Source organism: Ornithodoros turicata, unplaced genomic scaffold, assembly GCF_037126465.1.
Source record: "Ornithodoros turicata isolate Travis unplaced genomic scaffold, ASM3712646v1 Chromosome12, whole genome shotgun sequence".
Taxonomy (NCBI): domain Eukaryota; kingdom Metazoa; phylum Arthropoda; class Arachnida; order Ixodida; family Argasidae; genus Ornithodoros; species Ornithodoros turicata.
This window is the reverse complement of record NW_026999301.1, coordinates 650,125-672,901: the sequence shown is the minus strand read 5'-3', so window position 1 is coordinate 672,901 and position 22,777 is coordinate 650,125. Positions and strand designations below refer to the sequence as shown.

The following is a 22,777-nucleotide window of genomic DNA, read 5'->3' as shown; positions in this document are numbered from 1 at the left end:
TGGAAAGGAATGATACGTAGACAAGAGAAAGAAAGGTATCTTGTAAACAGTTGCTTTATTATGAACGACGCGTGACGAGCTGATAAACAATTGACGCTGACATTGATAATTGATTGATTGATAAACAACTGACGTGAGTCACAAGTTGTTGACGAGCACAACAGTAAAATCCAACTCACTTCGCGGGCACGTACAACAGTAATCATACCGAAACTACCGCTGTGTGTCGCTAAGAATGCAGTCGTCCACCCCTCTGAGGCAGTGAGCTGGTCTGACTTCGCCAGCTTCCGCTTGCCGCTAGGGTGTCGTACCGAGGAGAAAATACACCGCTCGCGTGTTCCGTAAACTTTTGTCGGGACCTGTACACATCAGGTTGCTTGGATGTAACCGTTGAAGGCTCTGTGGGAAGACAACTTTTTTTGTTGCCGCAATGCAACAGCCGAAAATTTTAGCTCTACCTTACTAAAAATAAGTAACGTGCTATTGCTAGTAAAGTAACGCTGCTTGAAGAGGAACTGCTTCTTGGTGACCGAAGAACAAGACTTCAAAATTGTAGACTTATACCCCTGTCACACGGTAAACCTAATGACATTCCCAGCGAATGACAATCGCACCGAATGTCATTCGTTTGTCTTACATCGAGCTACACGAAGAAACAGAATGACCTTCGCAAATGATGTCAGTGTCGATAATTAAGACACCAGGGCCAAACATATGAAGCATTATACAGGTACATTAGTTATAGTTTTATTTGTTTTGCTCGAATCTAGCGAAACATTAGATTATTTCACAGAATCGTTGCCTTTTCAAATACACCTAATTGGCTAATTCCCATAAGTAAAGACAACTAAGAAGCCTATCTGCACCACACTTGGCAACGTGGCGACTGGGAACCACGGTAGTTCTCCGAAAAACAGTGTTTAGCCTTCCTTCCTTCGCGTCAAAAGTTATCAAATTCGTGATAAAGTATTGAACTAGGGAAACTAGGGAGAGGGAAAAGCGAATGAGTTCCCCAAACCCATTCGCTGGGCGCATATCATTCGCATGTATTCGCATTTGATTTCACCGTGTCACACGAAACGAATGTCATTCAGTGCGAACATTCGCTGGGAATGACATTCAATTTGCCGTGTGACAGGGGTATTAGACCTTGCTCCAAACACAGAAAATGAATATTGTGGGGAAGACTCATCGCCATCGCAGGCCCCGCGCGGGAAGTTTATTCGTTGAGTTTGGTACACGACGCTATTTCAACAGCACAATTGAGGGTTCTGGATGAATAACTCCTGCTTTATAACTGAAACACAATAGCTTATCTTATATTTATATACAGGGTGTTTTAAAAAACGTGTCATTCGGACTTTATAAAAAAACGGGGCGACGGAAAAATACGGGGTAAACGGCACTTGTGTGGCAACTGAATTTGCCATCTTGCAAAAATATTTTCATTTGATTTTAATTAAAATAAATTGAATTTCTTCAATTGAACTCCAAAATTTCTCACGTCAACCTAAGGTTTTCTTGTTTTTTTTGTACAGAATTAGAGAGCCCGTAGCGAACTTAGTCAGATCCACCAAGAAATCCTCTCGATATTGCAAATGGAACTGCCCAAAAAAAAGTCCCGAAATTGTGGCTTCAAAGTTTCGGGTATTCAACAGCGCACCAAATCAGGCGCAAGGATTAGTGGAGAGGAGGACATGCTCCTGCCCCCATGAAAGATAGAAGGTCGGAAAAAAAAGAAGGCGAGAAACAGGAGGCATAATCATTTTTTTGCCGTTTACGTATGGTGGGATATGTCACCCGCCTTTTTATCGGCGCGTCTCGTGCTGCACGCCGGTCTGGCGATAAATTGTTCTAGATTCGTGGGGGCAGGAGCATGTCCTCCTCTCCACGCATCTTTGGGACTGGTTTGGTGCGCCGTTGAACACCCGAAACCTTGAAACCTCAATTTCGGGATTTTTTTGGGCAGTTCCATTTGCAATATCGAGCGGATTTCTTGGTGGATCTGACTAAGTTCGCTACAGGCTCTCTAATTCTGTAAAAAAAACGCTAGGTTGACTTGGGAAATTTTGGAGTTTAATTAAAGAAATTCAATTTATTTTAATTAAAATCAAATGAATATATTTTTGCAAGATGGCAAATTCAGTTGCCACACAAGTGCCGTTTACCCCGTATTTTTCCGTCGCCCCGCTTTTTTATCAAGTCTGAATGACACGTTTTTTGAAACACCCTGTATAACCGCAGTGCAAGTGGGAAACATAGCCTTAGCCCTCCTGGACTCTCAGTCCGTCCCTAAGTTATTGGTCTATGCTGATTCCACAATTTCCTTTTTCTTTTTTACTACAACAGTTACTTTAAGGAACCTCAGAAAGCACTTCAATCCCATTTTAAAGCCAATCCGTTAACCTGCCGATTAAAATGTACCATGCGAAGTGATTTATTCAACTATAGCAACATTTGATTTTAAAAGTCGCGATCGTGCGCAGCGATAGGAATGCCGGGAACAAGCCTACCAGCCGCTCACATCATTCTGACGTCATGAGGGTACCGACCGTTTAGAGAAACGTCGTCTGCTATTTTTCACACGGAAGGATGCCGTTAGCCGCCGCGGTGGAAGAAGTGCTTCTTTTCGATTTTTTGTTTGTCAGATACAGACGAACATTGGTCCGCAGACACCGTTCAAGGCATGGTTCAGGGTTAGACCGTGAGATTATGGAGCTGATTCTCATTCAGAAATCCCCGAACAACGTCAGCCAAAAATCGTTCAACGTGTCCCTGTTTGAGCTCGCTTTTGTGTGGTGCGACCTTGCGGTGCAGGTGGATTATGAAAATAAGCTTCATTTGCTAGTTGAATGCTGTTCTGTGCGTGTATGTGTTCTGTATGGCGTTCCTTGTCGTAATGATTGTTTCTGTTGTTCTGTATTGTTTCTGTTGTTCTGTTGTTGGCGGCGTTGAGTATCAACACAGAGGAACACTCAGCGTTGCTTCAGTTCACGCTTGGAAATGTTCGTCGCGTCGCTATGGTCACTAATTCGCCCATCGAGCAGCTTTGATAGTCGTTCAGTTAATGTCTCATTCAGCTGGAGGTGTGTTCTTGCAGATACGTTGTCAAACACAATCCAGTGAAATCTATCGCAATGCCGTCGCAAGCACGTCGCGGCAGCAGGCGTTGACCACACATTATTTTGCAGACCAACAGAGCCAACCAGTGTCATAAAACCACCACAATTTATGGTCAACTTACCAATCATAGATCTAAAGAACGAGAATTAGCAGAGGCAAGCTACCAACAACGACGACACAAACACCCCAGTGGTAGGAGTGCAAGGGTGCAGGCGAGCTGGTTCATTGTAAAATGACGATAAAATCTGAGACACGGAACCGAAAAATAACACGTGTGAGAGCGTGTCGTGCTGCTATTTTTCTGTTCCGTGTCTCAGATTTTATCGTCGTTTTCCAAACACCCCAGTTTGATTTGATTTGAGCTATCCCGGCTCCTTTTGTTTGGCTACTACATAGTGACACGCAGAACTGCCAAGTCTCCCGGGTTACCCGGGGGACTCCCGAATTCGGACATTTTAGTACGGTTGTACAACAACGACCGAAATCTCGCGGAAAACGTAGCTTCTCCCGCATCTATCGAAGCGTCCGCTTCTAGTCTGGCCACATAGGTGGAAAGCGCAACCCCGAGCCATGCTCCAGTCGATCCAATCCGACTTTCGAGACTGCCAGTAATACAGGTCTGTTTGCTATCTCGCACTTTAGCCAATAAAAAGAGGGAGATACGTTTTCGCGCGCACAACGTACGCACCAAGGAGTAAACTCGTAACGCGGGAGAATACCTTTCGTTTTTCATTATTTTGGATGCCGTCGGTGCTGTATCTATGGCTCTGTGTAACCGGAAGAAGTACCTGCATGTATTTTTGAAGCAGTATACGAGTGAATTTGGTTGTGTTGCGCAGTCGCGGAAAGTATAAATTCCTTATAATGCGCTTCTGCTTTCTAGGATCCAATGGAACAAAGAAACATCGAAATGAGGCGATATGCTATATGTAGTTGGCTTCTCGATAGCGGAATCACTATTGAAGAAGCTGCTCACCTGTTAAGGAGAGCAGACCGGAAAAGGCGTCGCATCGCCAAATCTGTTGCACGTGGCATCCATCCTGACGGTGAATGTGTGCTTCGAGGTGTGAGTATTCAAACGACCTTTTTAGACACCTGCATCGAACAATTCGAAACATAACCGAAAGCTCTTAATGTAAAGATGAGTGTTTGAGCTCCATGTTCACAAGAGTCAGACGTCATAAGCATGTTCGTGTTCAGACGCCCTGCATTATTGTGCTGCCTCATGTTCATCTATAATGAAAATAAAACGAAGCTATGGCAATTTCTAGCTGTGTTCTCTTGCTCATGCTCGCAGGACCTGAAGAGAGAGAGAGAAAGAAAGAAAAGAAGAAAGCTAGCTATATTGACATTATTCGATATAAAAGCGGTATAGCTCCTCCTAGCATGTAACAATTAGGCTCACGTTACGACTAATGTAATAACCACTGGCAACAAAGGTTTTCTTTTCGGGTGGATCTCACATTTCTCCTAACATCTGACTAATACCTTAGTTCAGTCCCTAGCCATAACACGTCAACCTTAGCGGCAAGACACCGGCCTCGCTCGCTCAGTCGGTAGCATGTTGGCCATCTGATCCCCAGACAGCGGGTTCGAACGGGTCCGAAGACCATAGCTGGGCGTCCTCACTCGTGAGGACCCTCATGAAGACGCCTCAACCTCACCTTACGACGATGAGGTGAGGGTGAGTGAGGCCAGACCATGCTGAATGTTCCCCACGAGGACAGTCATGAGGCATTATCCCTGATGAGGCCCCCTGTGAGAGCCCTCGTGAGGCCATCAGTACGTCAGGGTACAACGTATTCCGTGAGGAGCCTCACGGACGAGGCCCTTTGTGGGCAGGCTTACGGATGAGGCCATGAGGCCTTTCGTGAGGGACCTCACGGATGAGGTGATGGGTTCGGGCTCCTCTTTGCTGATGCCAAACACTAACGTTAAACCTCACTGTAACAGTAACAACTGTTACCAAATTTATCCAAGCACGAAACCCTATAAACAGTTTAATGCCGTGCAGTATCATTAGTACCAACTACTGACACAGTAGTTCAACGCCGACGTGTCACGTGAACATGACGGAAAGTTCTTTTGAGGCCCATGTGCTTACTAGTGACTTGAAGACACGTCAGGCCATAACGATATTCACGAGGCGAGGGTTCGTGAGGGCATGAGGGTCCTCATGAGGAGAAGGTAGGTGAGGGTACGTGAGGAAGAGGACTCGTGAGGCCATGTGGGTCCTCATTAGGCGAAAGTACGTGAGGCGCCGTGAGGACATGAGGGCCCTCATGAGGTGAGGACACGTGAGGATGATGTCCTCATGAGGTGAAGATACATCATGCCATAAGGGTTGTGAATAGCCTCATGAGGTGAAGGCATGTGAGGATGAGGATAGTGAGGCCTCTCGGGATTCCGATGCCCTGAGGTGAGGTTTGTGAGGGCAAAATGTAAAATGGAATGTGAGGGTGACTGAGGTTTAGTTACTGGTGACGAAAATTTGGTGAGGGTGAGTGAAGCCAATCAAGTCTGTGCTTCGTGAGATGAGGATTAGTGAGGCCGCGGAAAATGACCACCTATGCAGAGGACGCTAGCAACCTGGTGGCACGGTACAAGTTGCCTAGATACGCCGTCTTCCTCGAGGGACGTTAAATACGGGGTGCCGTGCGGTGAGCTTTGATCGCACGTTAAAGAACCCTCAGGAGGGCAAAAGCAATCCACAGACCCACCGCTGTGACGTCGCCCATGGTTTCAGTTGTCTCGTGACGTAAACCCCAATTATTCTTAGAATTAGTGACAAGGCGTTAGTTTCATAACAATAATAATTCGGGGCTTTACGTAGCGAGACAGCCGCAATAATGAGCGACGGCACAATAGTCGGGTCTGTGGATTAATTTTGCCCATCGGATGGGGCAAGACGTTAGTGCGAAGAGTTTAGTTGCCGATGGAAGATGGCGTTCTATGTTGTTCCAGCCTCAGAACATCAATTCTCTCAAGTTTAGTTGTGTTTTGCAACGGTTGAAGAGAGCTACAAGAGGTTGCTTTCCATGACGCTTGTTCAGCGACGATCTGCTTAACTGTTTCGCACACTAACTCCAGAGCGGCAAAACAGCGCAAAATTCTGGGCTGGCGCCTTTCAAGATGTAGCAACTTCTCCAGATTACTGCCCCAGACAGTCAGCTCCGAATTAACTAAATTAACTCTAAAAGGCCAACGCGTGTGCAGCACTCATTCTGAAATGTTCTGAAGACGACCTCGCGATTGGTATAGGCCAGAAGTCGGGAACCCGCGGCCCACGGGCTGCTTGCGGCCCAGCTGCGCCACAGTTGCGGCATGGCGCAGACCGAGCGCACGTCAAAAATCCTGGTGTTTATCTGGGTGAACTCCTAAAGCATAATTGTGCTGTCTGTATTGCTCTTCCCGCGCCTAAAATTAACAAAAGGTGTTTGTCGTATTCTCTTACCCTAACTTTGTGAGCGCAACAAGCAAGCTTTCAGTATTAGTTGCACTTGTGCAATCGTCAGCTTGTCATTCAACAGCGATTAATAATTTCGGCAGGCTAATTTAGACTTAGTTTAGAATGGGTTCAAATCTCATCTGCGGTCCCTGGAAAAAAGTCGACGAGGGGGGGGGGGTGAAGTATGGCCCTTGGAACTGTAAAGGTTCCCGACCCCTGGTATAGGCAAACTCTAACGGTCATATCGAAATAAATAAATAAACTGGAGAAAAAAGCGAGCTGTCTCTCTACTGATGCAGCGAGGTGAAATTGCGAGAGCACTTATGCTCATTCGCTGAACTGTTAAGCAGTTATGTGAATAGTTTAAAATTCCGCAGAATGGTTTACTATCAAAATTGCATCGAGCTGTCGCGCTAACCTTACGTTTCATACCAAGTAATTCCACGCACAGATGCCTCTAATGGGCAATAAATAAATATTGTATTCACGTTGAAATGCTGCTACGCTTTTCTTCAACACAATGACTTCTTCAATGTATACATAGCATAGGCTTACTTAGGAAACTACTCAACCGATATTTGATCACTAATGGGTAATCACGTGATACATGGAGATGCTCCTCAAAAATTGTGAAATATCTTGTCATGTGCCATTGTGAAATATCTATCTAGGAATCTAAGAAGCATAGCGTTCGGACGTGTGTTTTCTTTTGGATCTTGATCCTAGAATACACTTTTGTGGCCGCCCCGGACGTTGTCGTCACCTTAGTGGTGCCTTGTGCCGGAGCCGCAATGTCAGACCGTACGCCGTTGAAAGACTGGTCTTTCAATGTGTCTTCCACTCCTGATCCCCATTGGGGGCAAAGGAAAGACGGGTCTCTGAAGATGCGCAATGAACAAAATAAAGAAAACAATGGTGTTCCTTCGCGAATTTTTTCCAGACGATCCACCGAACGGATTTTTTATTTATTAAATACTGCATAAATTTGACTGTCTTCGTAACCTTTTAATGTTACGTTTGATGTGTATTATTTCTCTAGTAACCCAGGGATTATTCCTCTGAGTACGCTTCCTTTTGTTTGGTATAAAGGTATCTAAGCAGTGTTTGCAGTGATTCTTAAATTTATTCCAAAGTACATTAACGTCGCTGTCTGTAAACGTATCCAAAGCCCGGTTCAGATATTCCACAACCTGTACGTCATTGGAAGCATTTTTGTTCTGAAAACGGCTACGATATCAGGTCATCGAAAGGAACAGATGTTCTCATTGGGACAACTTCGTAGCTTTTATAATTAAAAAGTTGATTAACGATTTTTAGGTAATTAGTCGTTTGACGGTCGAGCAACATATGGCCAAGAAAGTCCGTCGGTCCAGAGATGATAGAAGTGAAAACAGCATGTCTATAGCCCTTATAGTTGTTTTAATGAAAAATCTGTGTCGCCTAAAAAAAGACACCTTGTATATTCTACTTGTTGTCGCACGAAATATAGAACAGCCTGACAACTCAGCTGAAGGACTATGCAAATTCGTTAAGTATTCTGTTCGTGACTAGGTCGCATGTGAATGGTTTCGGCAAAATGACTTTCCGACACGGAAAGGGAGCTTTGTGAATAAGGCTACTACTGTGACAGCACACTCTGAAGGCGCCACCACGAGGTGTTCTGTATCAGGACACACACACGCACACACACACACACGAGTCGTAGATGAAATATAACCTGTGTGATGAACTCAAAAGAGCAGTCTTATTTCACACTGCAGGTGGAAGGGTCTACGGGTGTTCCGCAAAAGATCAGACATAAGAAGAAGAAGGAAAAGATGAAAGAGGCAACAGGTGTTCAGCAAAAGACCGGCCATCGGAAAATGAAGAAAACAACCGAAGAGGCAACAGCTGCTGAGCAAAAGACTGGACATCTGGAAAGGGGGGGAACTACCAAAAAGCCAGCAGATGCGGATCAAAAGACCGGCCTCCGGAAAAGGAGGAAAACTACCGAAGAGGCAGCAGATGCGGATCAAAACACCAGCCATCGGAAAAGGAGGAAGACTACCGAAGAGGCACCAGGCGCGGATCAAAAGCCCGGACATCAGGAAAGGAAGGAGATTACCAAAGCGGCAGCAGATGCGGAGCAAACGACCGAACATCGGAAAAGAAGGAAAGCTACCAAAGAGGCAAGAGTTGCTGAGCAAAAGACTGGACATCAGCAAAAGATGGAAACTACCAAAGAGGGAACACTTGCTGAGCAAAAGACGGGACATCAGGAAAAGAGGAAAATTACCAAAGAGGAAACCAGTGCTGAGCAAACGACCGAACATCAGAAAAGGAGGGAAACTACCAAAGAGGCAGCAGACGCACCACAAAAGACCAGTCATCGGAAAAGGAGGGAGACTACGAAAGAGGGAAGGAATGCTGAGCAAACGACCGGACACCAGGAAAAGAGGGGAACTACCAAAGAGGGTACAGGTGCTGAGCGAAACACCGGCCGTCAGGCAAGAAAGGGAACTGCCAACGAGGGAACAGGTGCTGAGCAAAACGCCGTACACCAGGAAAAGAGGGAAACTACCAAAGAGGGAACAGGTGCTGAGCCAAAGACCATACACCCGGAAAAGAGGGAAACTACCAAGGGAACAGGTGCTGAGCTAAACACCGGACGTCAGAAAGGAAAGGGAACTACCAACGAGGGAACAGGTGCTGAGCAAAACGCCGTACATCAGGAAAAGAAGAAAACTACCAAAGCGGGAACAGGTCCTGAGCGAAAGACCGGACACCAGGAAAAGAGAGATACTACTAAGGGAACAGGTGCTGAGCAAAAGACCGGACACCAAGAAAAGAGCGAAACCACCAAAGAGGGAACTGGTGCTGAGCCAAAGACCAGACACAAGGAAAAGAGGGAAACTACCAAGGGAACAGGTGCTGAGCTAAACACCGGACGTCAGAAAGGAAAGGAAACTACCAACGAGGGAACAGGTGCTGAGCAAAACGCCGTACATCAGGAAAAGAAGAAAACTACCAAAGCGGGAACAGGTCCTGAGCCAAAGACCGGACACCAGGAAAAGAGGGATACTACTAAGGGAACAGGTGCTGAACAAAAGGCCGGACGTCAGGAAAGAAAGGAAATTACCAATGAGGAAACAGGTGCTGAGCAAAAGACCGGACACCAAGAAAAGAGCGAAACTCCCAAAGAGGGAACAGGTGCTGAGCCACAGACCGGACACCAGGAAAAGAGGGATACTACTAAGGGAACAGGTGCTGAACAAAAGGCCGGACGTCAGGAAAGAAAGGAAATTACCAATGAGGAAACAGGTGCTGAGCAAAAGACCGGACACCAAGAAAAGAGCGAAACTCCCAAAGAGGGAACAGGTGCTGAGCCACAGACCGGACACCAGGAAAAGAGGGATACTACTAAGGGAACAGGTGCTGAACAAAAGGCCGGACGTCAGGAAAGAAAGGAAACTACTAACGAGGGAACAGGTGCTAAGCAAAAGACCGAACACCAAGGAAAGAGGGAAACTACCAAAGAGGGAACAGGTGCTGAACATAAGCCCGGATATCCGGAAAAGATGGAAACCACCATGGGAACAGGTGCTGAACAAACGACCGGACATCGGGAAAGGAGGGAGACAACCAAAGAGGGAGCAGATGTGGAGCAAACGACCGAACATCGGGAAAGGAAGAAAACTAGCAAAGAGGCAACAGCTGCTGAGCAAAAGAACGGACATCAGGAAAGGAGTGAAAATATCAAAGACGCAACTGTTGTTCAGCAAAAGACCGGACATCACGAAAGGAGGGAAAGTATGAAAAAGCCAACAGTTGTTCAGGAAAAGACCGGACACCAGCATAGGAGGAAAGATATAAAAGAGGCAACAGCTGTTCAGCAAAACACCAGACATCAGGAAGGGAGGGAATATATCAAAGAAGCAACAGGTCTTCTGCAAGAGACAGGACACCAGGCAAGGAGGGGGAATATCAAGGAGGCAACAGGTGTTCAGCAAAAGTCCGGACATCAGGAAGGCAGGGAAAATATCAAAGCGACAAGAGTTGTTGAGCAAAAGTCCGGACATCAGGAAAGGAGGGAAAATACCAAAGAAGCCACAGGTATTCAGCAAATGAGTATACAGCACGATAGGAAGGAAAACACAGCAGCGGCAACAGTTGTTCAGCAAAAGACCGGACATGAGGAAAGGAGGAAAAATATGAAAGAGGCCACAGTTGTTCAGCAAAAGACCGGACATCAGGAAAGGATGGAAAATATCAAAGAGGCAACAGTTGTTCAGCTAATCACCAGACATGAGGAAGGCAGGGAAAATATCAGAGCGACAAGATTTGTTCAGCAAAAGTCCGGACGTCAGGAAAGGAGGGAAAATACCAAAGAAGCCACAGGTGTTCAGCAAATGAGTATACATCACTATACGAGGGAAAACACAGCAGAGGCAACAGTTGTTCAGCATAAGACCGGGAATCACGAAAGGAGGGAAAATATGAAAGAGGCCACAGTTGTTCAGCAAAATACTGGACATCAGGAAAGGATGGAAAATATCAAAGGGGCAACAGTTGGTCAGCTAATCACCAGACATGAGGAAGGCAGGGAAAATATCAAAGCGACAAGATTTGTTCAGCAAAAGTCCGGACGTCAGGAAAGGAGGGAAAATATCAAAGAAGCCACAGGTGTTCAGCAAATGAGTATACATCACTATACGAGGGAAAACACAGCAGAGGCAACAGTTGTTCAGCATAAGACAGGGAATCACGAAAGGAGGGGAAATATGAAAGAGGCCACAGTTGTTCAGCAAAATACTGGACATCAGGAAAGGATGGAAAATATCAAAGGGGCAAGAGTTGGTCAGCTAATCACCAGACATGAGGAAGGCAGGGAAAATATCAAAGCGACAAGATTTGTTCAGCAAAAGTCCGGACGTCAGGAAAGGAGGGAAAATATCAAAGAAGCCACAGGTGTCCAGCAAATGAGTATACATCACTATACGAGGGAAAACACAGCAGAGGCAACAGTTGTTCAGCATAAGACAGGGAATCACGAAAGGAGGGGAAATATGAAAGAGGCCACAGTTGTTCAGCAAAATACTGGACATCAGGAAATGATGGAAAATATCAAAGAGGCAACAGTTGTTCAGCTAATCACCAGACATGAGGAAGGCAGGGAAAATATCAAAGCGACAAGATTTGTTCAGCAAAAGTCCGGACGTCTGGAAAGGAGGGAAAATACCAAAGAAGCCACAGGTGTTCAGCAAATGAGTATACATCACTATATGAGGGCAAACACAGCAGAGGCAACAGTTGTTCAGCATAAGACCGGGAATCACGAAAGGAAGGAAAATATGAAAGAGGCCACAGTTGTTCAGCAAAATACTGGACATCAGGAAAGGATGGAAAATATCAAAGAGGCAGCAGTTGTTCAGCTAATCACCAGACATGAGGAAGGCAGGGAAAATATCAAAGCGACAAGATTTGTTCAGCAAAAGTCCGGACGTCAGGAAAGGAGGGAAAATAGCAAAGAAGCCACAGGTGTTCAGCAAATGAGTATACATCACTATACGAGGGAAAACACAGCAGAGGCAACAGTTGTTCAGCATAAGACCGGGAATCACGAAAGGAGGGAAAATATCAAAGAGGCCACAGTTGTTCAGCGAAATACTGGACATCAGGAAAGGATGGAAAATATCAAAGGGGCAACAGTTGTTCAGCTAATCACCAGACATGAGGAAGGCAGGGAAAATATCAAAGCGACAAGATTTATTCAGCAAAATTTCGGATGTCAGGAAAGGAGGGAAAATATCGAAGAGCGAACAGTTGTTCAGCAAAAGACCGGATATCAGGAAAGGAGGGAAAATACTCAAGTGGCAACAGGTGTTCAGCAAATGGCTATACATCAGGATAGGAGGGAAGATATCAAAGAGGCAACAGCTGTTCAGCAAAAGACCAAAAATCAGAAGAGGAAGGAAAGGAGGAGGCGAAAAATGCTGCTATGTAAAGCAATGGTACGTATAGGCTATACTTGTACTTATACGTACGTTATTTCGTTGTAATGTTAAACCGGCTAGATGAGCAAGCGGGTCGTGTGAAGCATTACGTGTGTAATACCCCTGTCACACAGCTAATCGAATGTCATTCCCAGCGAGAGACATTCACACTGAACGATATTCGTTTCGTGTGACAGGGTGAAATCAAATGGCAATACATACGAATGTGTTCGGGGAACTCATTCGCTTTTCCTTCTCGCACCTACAGCGTGCCATCGGATTAGAGAGGTATCAAAAACGACAACGATAAACCGTTCGAAAAAATCAAAGACGAATGAAAATTGTACCCCAATATTTTAACGCGAATTTGAGAACTTCTGACACGAAGGAAGGAAGGCTAAAACTGTTTTCAGGAGAACTACCCTCGCTGCCAGTCGTCACACTGCCGAGTGCAGTGCAGATAGGCTTCATAGTTGTCTTTGCTTGTGGTGCTTTGCCAATTAAGTGTATTTGGAAAGGCAACGATATTGTCAAATAATCTAATGTTTCGCTAGTTTCGAGCAAAAGAAATAAAAATATTGCTAATGTATATGTATAATGCTCCATATGTTCGACTTCGGTGTCTTAATTATCGACAGTGACATCGTTTGCGAATGACATTCTGTTTCTTCGTGTAGCTCGGTGTAAGACAAACGAATGACATTCGGTTTGCCTGTGTAACGGGGGTATTACTTTTAACATAAGTGGAACAGCATTTGAGGCATCAGAGGAAACCAATTGATGGAAAGTCTAACGGGACTCGAGTACTGCATTCTCCAGGCCTGCAGTACTGCAGGCCATTGTTGACGATTTTAAGTCACTTCCACAAATTACTCCAGTGACCATTTGTAACTAAAAACTTCGGCAGTGGCGACCATGTTATTTCTGTTCATGAGTACAGAGATAACATGGCTGCCACTGCCGAAGTTTTCTGTTTCAAACAGACTGCTGAAGTATATCATGAATTATAATGCACCTTGCATAATTACATCTGTACATGCAAAGTTTAGGGTGAAAACAAGTGGGTGGCCTTCTCTCATTCGCAGCATTCGCTGTCACCCGTCATGTCGGCGCGCTCCGCTGGTATGCCCAGCTGCTATGCGGGAAGGCGGCATTGCAGTGGGAAATTGCGCTGATGCCAATTAACAGTGAAAGGGAATAAAAAGGGTACGATGTCGTCGTCTAACACGGAAGAACGCCGTGTAAGGAACCCGTGGAAACCTCAAAGGAGCTAACAGGGTATAGATCTAGTGCACCCCGTCCAAATGAATTTTAATGCATTGTGCCTTTGAGGATTTCCTCGTTTTTTGCACAGTGCCCATGTTTAGACTATGATATTTCGATAAAGGAAGTCGAATTCTTGAAATGCCGTCTCCTATTTTGAGAGAGTGAGGCCTCCAGGCCACATGTCAACATCAGCACGACTTGTAAGTGTTATCTGTGATGCACCCAGGGCCTTCAGAGGTGCGACCGAAACACCGCTCTCCTTCTAGGCGCGGCCAAAGTTCCAGTATTATCGCAATATGCATGCGGTAAGACTCTACTGCCGGTCCGGAGGAGTTCGAAAGGCGAAAGAGCATTCTTTCCGAATTTCAGAAGGGCTTACACAGTGACAACTTTGCAACATGGAGTGCTGTTTATAAAGATGATAGTTTTGCATTTTATATCGTTTTGATATTAAACTATACAACTTGAAAAGGTTGTCCATGTGACCCATCAGAGTCAGGAGCAGATCCAGACCCGAGCTTGGAGTGGGGCGTAGTTCCATTGTCGAAGGCTGTAATTGGGGAGGGGGACGAGGACAACTAATATGTAACCTAGCGTTCTGAGGTGCAGTTGGGGGCGCGCCACTGACCAGAGTGCGTGTCTTGGAGACGATTTTGTCAAACGCGACCTCTCAGTTGACAACAGGGTGAACAAGTACGCCTTGGCATACCTTTCCGAACTTTGTGGTCGCCTCTGTTACAATCCCAGTAGAACGGCATGGCGCGTAAGCCATTCATTATATCTCTTTGGCACCATGGTACAAGTCGTTTCAGCCGTTTAGGACGTGCTTTTATTTTTACAATATTTTATTTTACAGATTTTATTGTACGTGATGTTAAGCTCCGAAGCCGATGAATTTGCCACTTTGCCGTGGCGAGTGTAGTCCTAGAAACGATTTTATCAAACGCAACTAATCAGGGTGCAACAGGCAACAGACGTACGTATGAGGCTTATACCCCTTCGTAATTTCACATATACATATTACAAAATCAGCTTAGGACATTTTTATATGATTCTTACACCAAATGATATTAGGGTCCCAATTTGATCAAATTGATAATTTGGCCTTCGCGAGTGCGTTTTGGAAGCGACTTTGTCAAATGCGACCTCTCCGGGTGCAACAGGGGGAAGAAGTACGAGTCTCAAACTCCGCGAACTTAATTTCACACAGATATGTTACAAAATCAGCTTGGAACACATTTGATATCATTTTTATATCAGATGATACTCAGCCCCAAATTTGATCACATTCGTCACTTTGAAAAAGTGGATAAGAAGCAAGCGAGCTGGTGAAGATTATGCATAATGTAAAGCCCCGAGACATGGGAACACGAGGGGGCATACAGAACACGAAGTCTGTCGAAGACTTCGTGTTGTGTCTGTCCTTTCGTGTTCCCTAGTCTCGGGGTTTTACATTATGCATTGTCACCTCGCGACGATGCCTCGCTTCGCTTTGCCTTCGCGAGTTGAATTGAATTGAATTGAGTGCCGGTTGCGAATCGATTTTGCCAAACGCGACATCTCAGTTGACAACAGGGTGAACAAGTACGGGGCTCAAACTCGGGGATCTTCATTTCACATATACGTATTACGAAATCAACTTAGGACGTCTTTGACATAATTTGTATATCACATGATATTAAGAGGCGAAGTTGATAAAATTAGCCACTTGACGCTGACGAATGCCCTTTTGGAAAGAATTTTGTCTAACGCGGCCTTCCACGGTGCAACATCGGAAAATGGAATGGGACTCGAACACCGTAATCTGGATTTCACATATGCATTTTACAAAACCAGCTTCGGATATTTTTATACTATTCTTATATCAGGCGATATTAAGCCCCAAATTTGATAGCATTTTACCTTTTTTTTTGTCTTCTCGAGTGTCGTTTTGAAGCGGTTTTGTCAAACGCGACCGTACCTGCCTCCTGGTAGGCACCCCCTGTACCTCCAGGTACAGGAGAAACAGGTACGCCCTCGCATCATGATTAAAGGGACATCGCACAGTTTAACGGGCTTGATCTGCTGCCGCCTTTTCGAACGTCGCGGTGACCCCTGTTACAATCTTAATATAAGGGCACAAGCCGTTGATAGTCTCATTTTGACCCCATGACAAGTCCTTTGAGTCATTTTTAAGGGCTCTGCTGCCGCCTTTTCCAAATTTTACGGTCGTCCCAGAAGAAGGGCGTAACATAAACCGTCGCGAATATGTCTTTTGCACCACGATGCAAGGGGTTTCGCCTCTTTTAGAGGACTCTCCTGCCACCTCTTCCGAAGTTTGTGGTCGCTTGTGTTAACAATCCCAGTAGAAGGGTCCTGTACAAGTCGTAATAGCTTCGTGATGCAGAATACACCAGCAACCCTTTATGGTAAGTTATTAGTACTCGCTTGTGATCGTATTCCTAGGACGCCCCTGCCTCATCAGAGTTGCTGAAAGGTTTTTTTTTTCTACTTTTTGCAAATAAGGTGAGGAAGTGATGCAATGATTCAGAAGCAGACTGTGGGTCATCTTTGCCGTCAAGGTCATTTCTTGCATGTAGACGTGTAACCGAAGCATGGACTTCTCCATGCGTGCCGCAGTTCACTACGAGAAAAATTGGTTGATTACCGTGAACAGGGAATGCAAAAGGTTTCCTGAATGATGTGTTTTCTCCTACGAAGTATTTTCCTCAGACTTTAGCACGAGCACTGATAAGTGTCCGATGTCGTGTAAATGTTCGTACTACCGGAAATTTGGATTTGTCGTGCAAGTTCACTTTTGTGATGTGAGGTGAGAGAAAAAGGAAAAAAAAACAGGATTTAAGTCAATCTGGCAATCCCTGGCTGGTCAAGTCAGACTTGCTACCCCAGACCACTTAGCCGTAGCTAGTTGAAGTGAATAAAAAGAAGGAAACCCACTAATTGAGGACCGGGGACAAACATCCCGGACTAGTGGGAACACTTGTCACAAACGAGGGACCAGAAAGTCTGTCAAAATGTCCTTCAGATGAGTTTCTTCAAGAAAAAGTAGGAGCGCTTTCAATGCAGCCGCTCGATGATTGAATGGCTGAGCGTCCAGGCGAGCTAGACTTATTTCTAGTGTCCTGCGACTGTCAGCATACTTGGAGCACCTGAGGAGGATGTGCTCTCTGTCCTTGACAACATCGCGATCACTGCAGTTTGGAGATGAGCACTTGACCAGTTTGTTTGTGTGGCCTTTTGTGCCTTTGTATCTTTACAATTGTTTCTGCCATTCCGTCGCAGGTCTCTCATGCTAAGTTTAAATGACAGATATCAGAACCACACACAAGTGGATGTGTTGTTGTTGTGTGTGTCTTGTTTGGTCGCCTGAAAGTGGATTTACAGCAACCACCCGAAACTATACTACAGACATTGGGTCAAATCACCACCCAAGTGGCACCCACTATGGCCAAATTGTCAATTTTCTCTATTTTAGCTCTTAATATCATGTAATTACGTAGTGTGTACATCTTGTGCGGGCCGTAGCCGTTCCCCTTGTTGCACCCTTAGAACTCGCATTTGGTTAATTTGTTGTCCAGAAGGCAATCACAGGCACCATGCTACCAATTTCATCCGGTGGTGGTGGTGGTGGCAACGGTGACAGGGCCCCCAGTTGTCGGCCTCACGAGGTGTGCAACGTCACGACTAACGCCCTGGGGGAATGTGACTCCTGGGCCGACTTCTAAGGGATGTGCCGACATATGTCTGAAAGCGTCTGTGAAAAACCCCAGACAGCACAGCCGGCACCGGGATTCGAACCGGGTACCTCCCAGTTTCGACGTGACATGGCCAGCACGCGAGCTGGTCAGTTTCATCTGGCAACCTCCGGATAGTTCCCGGGCGTGTTATCGGTCTTGTTACCAGGTCGCGCCGCGAGAAGGGGATTGTTTGCCTCAGATATGTTATCCTCTCCCTGCCCAAATGTTTTCATCCTCACATGACTCGCACAGCACCTCGTAAACTTGGCTTCTTTGCGTAGTCCTCTGCTGTCAGGCCAAGTGAGTTTAGAGAGGAGGTGTCCCGGAAAGCTGCCCACGTGGACACGTTTTTTTCCCTCTTTTTTTTTTTACGGCTATAACATTTTCTGCTTTTATCATAGTAGGCGGCATGTGGAGTGCAATAAAAGGAACTCTCTATGAGTAATAAGATAAGCATGACCCACTACCTTTAAAACATAGCAGTAACAAAACGCACGATTTTTTACCTTTACTATGCGACAACGCCTCTATGCGTAAATGTGTGACACACAAAATAAAGGTAAAAGGAAAAACTTGCGTTTTGTTACTCTTGCCTTCCGTATTTTTTCTGAGACTGTACGGAACATCCCACCATCGTCGATCAGGACTCATGTAATAGGAATATTTGTGCGCACTATATATAAAGCCTTTCTTGCGCGCAGTTCTGGTAAATGTAAAACAAAGCGACGCATGTGATGCATGAGGATTATATACAACGACACGTTTGCGATGAATAAGATGTGGACAAGAACACATTTCATGAATAAGTTCTCGCGTCTGCCGTTTGTCTGTGTTGAATGTCCCAAAGAAGACGACAGCTCATTGCGTCACCGTTCATGGTCTCTACCGCGCGACTATTCGCCTCTCCAGCTACCGAGGCGCTCGCATCGTCCGCAAGATGTCGGATAATAGAATGATAGCCGATGAATAAATCAACCAGCTTCGTGCCTTCTTCCACGAGAGACGCTTCAAAAAGTGCGCAAATAACATACCTCGCGTGTCGTTTCCCGCTGCCCTCGTTGTTTTCGTTCGCGCCGTTCCTCTAATAGCATATTCTTCCTCTTCCCCTTCTTAACTTTTGCACTGCAGAATTGAACAGTGCTGTTGCTGTTTGTGTTCTGTAAGCCGGGAAACTCCATCGCACACGAAGGGAATCATTCATTGAGTGCTTCTGCTGCGGTCCGCTAGGTGGCGAGCAGCCAGTTAGAGAGGCGAATAGCTCTCATTCCTTCACTTGCTCTTGCTGAATAAACTTAGTTCCGTCATCCCTGATCACTGTCCTGTCTTCCACAATCTGTACACACGGTTTGAGCTACTCATTCAGTGTAGTAACAACAAATAAATATTTGCGATAGGCGGGGATCAACCTGAACGATGCAGACACACCCTCAGTCCTGGCCCATAATTCGAGTGTCATCTAAATTAATGTACGGCTTACGAGAGTGCTTGCTGTATTTTTATGGAACTTGAATTACTAGGGGATGAGAAAACCTGTAGTTTTCCTTCTCCCGTAACGCCGCTCATCATATCCATGCTAACGCACCCAAGAAACGCTCCGTAAGAAAGATAATTGATATTCTGTGGTCGTATTTTGACATCTGAGGTACATGAAGATCTGTGCGCGTGCGTATCATAGAACAAAAAAGAGAAAGGGTTGTGTCAACTGCGCCGTTGAACAGCGCGCAAACTTTCACTGTTGCCGCGCCGTCCTTACGGTGCCGAAAGACAGCGATGTTCCCGCGCTGTCGATCCGCTCACCAATGACTGGGTCTCGATATATACAGGGTGTTTCACCTAAGGTGATAAAGAATTAAGACTTGCGTTGTACTCGCCAGGCCAGAGGATTGTCGGACTTTCGGCATTTACTGTCTGGAAACTTTTGCCATCATTGAGGATGGCTTAGGACAATTTCTAACTGCCGTACTTTTTTAAATTGAACTTTGAAAATTGCCAAGCGGGGCTAAAGCCGAATTTTTACTAATTTTTTAGACTATTTCAGTTGCGATACTGTGCATAGTTTCGGTTGGGTGTGTGGTTATCCGTGGAGCACTTCATATTTCTGTAAAACAAAAAAAAGTGAGGTTCACTTGGCAATTTTCAAAGTTCACTTGAAAAAATAAATTTCCTAAGCCTTCCAAAGCCTTCCTCAATGGTGGCAAAAGTTTCCAGAAGGTAATTGCCGAAAGTCCGATAATCCTCCGGCGCCAGGTAGAATTTTTTATCACCTCAGGTGAAACCCCCGCTCTATATATATTTTTGGTGTTGTTGTTTCTTGGCTGACGTCGCATTCCGCAAATCAACTTCACCTCACTATCGAAATGTGTATTTTTTGTTTGTTTCTTTGTTTGTCTTTTGGGGGGTGCGAAGGGGACGCGAGGCTAGTTGCCACAGCCGCACTAAGCTAACATATCACTAAACTATTGTATAAGACATCACAAACTAGGTTAGTTTAGTGAATAGGTTATCTTAGTGGTGATACGGCAGCTTGCCGCGCTCCTAAAAGCATTTTCATTGTGAAATGAAGCCGATAGTTTAGTGATACGGTAGTGCGACTGTGACAGCTAGACTCGCCCCCGCCCGCGCAAAAAAGATAAAAAATAAATAAATACAAAACATTTCGGTAGCGAGGCTTGCCAAGGTAGCCGCTATAATGTCAAATAAACATAACAAATTCATTGAGTGTATTGCCTTTGTGCACTACTGAGATGTGTATTTCACTACATTGATGAATTATCGAGATCCAATGATGCAGTGGCTGCTGAGCGGGCCGAAATCTGACGGAACGTTTTGAGGCTGAAATACACGAACGCAACTTAAGTCTTCTGTGAAATGTGTCAGCCCTCGTCGAAAAAGGCAGGAATCGATTGCCGGTCTAATGCGCTAACCGTGGTTAGAGCACTGCACGGGTCCGGGCATACCCGGAAGCCCGCCCCAGTCCGTGGGCCGGGCCGGGCTTTGCGTTTTTTAGGCGGGCATGGGCCGTGTACGGGGTTGACAACGCCAGACATGGTCGGGCATGTACACGAACTTATTTCACGAGACGGGACAGCTGAATTTTCACGTTACCTTTTATGGCCTTCGTTGCTTATGCGCCAAGAAAACCTGAATCATCATCATCAGGTTACTTTTTTTTCCCCATTGGGTATGGGATATTTGGCATTCACATCTGAGAATTATCACTTTTTTACATGTCATCATGCTTATTTCGTGAATTGTTCTGGATTTCACGCGTGCACTCACACACATTTGGGGACGATTGATGTGGGGTCCTGCAGGAGAGTCAGGTTAGGTATTGAGTCATATTTCGTTTTTATGAGAGTCCGGCAAGAGGGTCGGTTAGGTTAGGTGTTCTGACATATATTTCGTCCGCGTGAGAGTTCTAGAAAGAGGAAGAAACACTGGAGTATGTGCCATAGAGCAGCGATGAGTGTCTCTTGAACCGCAATGTACATACGCCCACGCGGCGCTCGGCGCCGCGCTCCCAAGCAATCAAGCACCAAGCACACAACGGCTTGCCGGCAGAGAAACACAACCGCTGCTGCGTTCGAGTGTACATCCTGACTCCCCACCAATTAGCTACGTCCTTTTCCTTTTACTGCGCTGTGCTCTTTAGTAAATCTAAATACGCCTCCGAACCTCGAGAACAGATAGAGCAGAGGCGGGCTGGGACCGAGCCTGAGCATGGAAACAGTCGGATACGGGCGGGGCCCGGGGCGGCGGGGTCGGGCCCGGGCCGTAGCAGCCGGGACTGGGCCGGGAACGGGGCTGAAAATTAGGCAGTGCAATAGTGCAGTGCTCTAACCGTGCAATCTTCCCCTTGGTCGGAGTAGTGCGTACCGTACAATCGTGAGGCTCGCCCCGCTGTCTGTTCTGTTGCTTTTTGTTTTTCCACGACTGCCATATTTCAATTGCTCATGGATTGCTTTGTAGAAATTGAAGCACACTAGAAAAGTATTGTGGTGGGCCTGAGCTTTTGTGTGCGAGATCGTACAACCACTGATCGTCGAATGTTTTGCCGAAGGAGTGATTCGAAACGAACGAGTTACAACTCAATTCATTTCTACTATGCAGGAGGAGAACACGCAGAAGAATGGCAAGTCGTCCGTGCCTTAAGCAAATACCACGAAATCTGGGGATGGAACCGAACGTGGAACTTTCACCCTAGTGGAATTGTAACCCTAGTTGAATAAAGCATTTGCTACAGATACTGGTCATACTTGTCCTTTCTGGGCGGGGTATAAGGGAACGAACAACTGAGAAACGGCGTAGGTATGACAGGACGACGTCCTGTGACCAGGGTGTCGAACCGAAACGTTTTTCGTTCCGGTTTTCGTTCCGGTTACATCATAAACGATCTGGTACCGGTTCCGCTCCGGAGCCAAAAAATAACGGTTCATACCGGTTTTTAACCGGTTTCGCTTCTGCTGGGAATATTCATCCCCACAAAAAAAAAAAAAAATTTACAAAACGTAAACCCGTTTATTCCGCATACGTGGTATTTAATAGACAGATGTGAAATTGGTAGCTCCTGGTTCCTGTAGGTTACTGTCTGAATGAGCTTTCTCCTTTCTTGAAGCGCATGCTACAAACGGACTTGTTTGTCGTGATGTCATACGTAAAGTACTTTCTTGCTGGGTTTGAGCGATCGCGTCCCATCCGAATGTCTGTTGCTACTGTCTAGCCAGCAAGCAACACCGCACGAGTACGACGCAAATCGAGGAACACCTTCACTCACAAACGCGCTCGACGGCTCCGTTATATTTGCTTTGTGTCCTGACCACAAAAGAGTTGCCACATCGCACGGGCTTGCCCTCGCGTATACGTAAATGTATTCAACTTAGCTGCTCTCAAACAAGGGACGCGTTGCGCGACATTACCGATAAAGAAGCCGTTATGCAGCCCCCTTGGGTCGCTGTTTAGTTGAGGAGAGTTGGGGGATCAAATTAAAACGAACACTACGGCACATTGCTAGAGAGTCACATGTACCTCTAAGTCTGTGTGCGTGCGCGAACGATAAACCATTCCAAAGGGAGCCTAAGGGCCATAGTATACCAACATACATTCCACCGTAACCGCAACCCTCGTATAGTATTCATGACATGACTTCAGAGCACACGACGTCTGTTTCATTCGCCTATCCGTAGTCCAAACCGGCGAAGTTTTTCTTGGACCGAAAACCGTTAAGTATATTT

General features: G+C 45.8%; 1 protein-coding gene across 3 annotated transcripts in view; it reads left to right on the top strand.

Annotated features, from left to right (window-relative positions):
* LOC135371743 (filaggrin-like) overlaps nucleotides 1-21,788 on the top strand; it is a 29,986-nt gene extending 8,198 nt beyond the window's left edge. Inside the window, exons 1-4 of one of the 3 annotated variants that reach the window (XM_064605712.1) lie at nucleotides 3,525-3,740; nucleotides 4,007-4,189; nucleotides 8,332-12,561; nucleotides 21,657-21,788. In XM_064605712.1, coding sequence (XP_064461782.1) covers nucleotides 4,013-4,189; nucleotides 8,332-12,561; nucleotides 21,657-21,698 — 4,449 coding nt within the window. In that variant the 5' untranslated portion in view covers nucleotides 3,525-3,740; nucleotides 4,007-4,012 and the 3' untranslated portion in view covers nucleotides 21,699-21,788. Of the gene's footprint in view, nucleotides 1-3,524; nucleotides 3,741-4,006; nucleotides 4,190-8,331; nucleotides 12,562-21,656 lie in introns of those variants that run through there. The other 2 variants (XM_064605711.1, XM_064605713.1) reach the window with 2 other exon arrangements.
* Nucleotides 21,789-22,777: the final 989 nt, after the last annotated feature.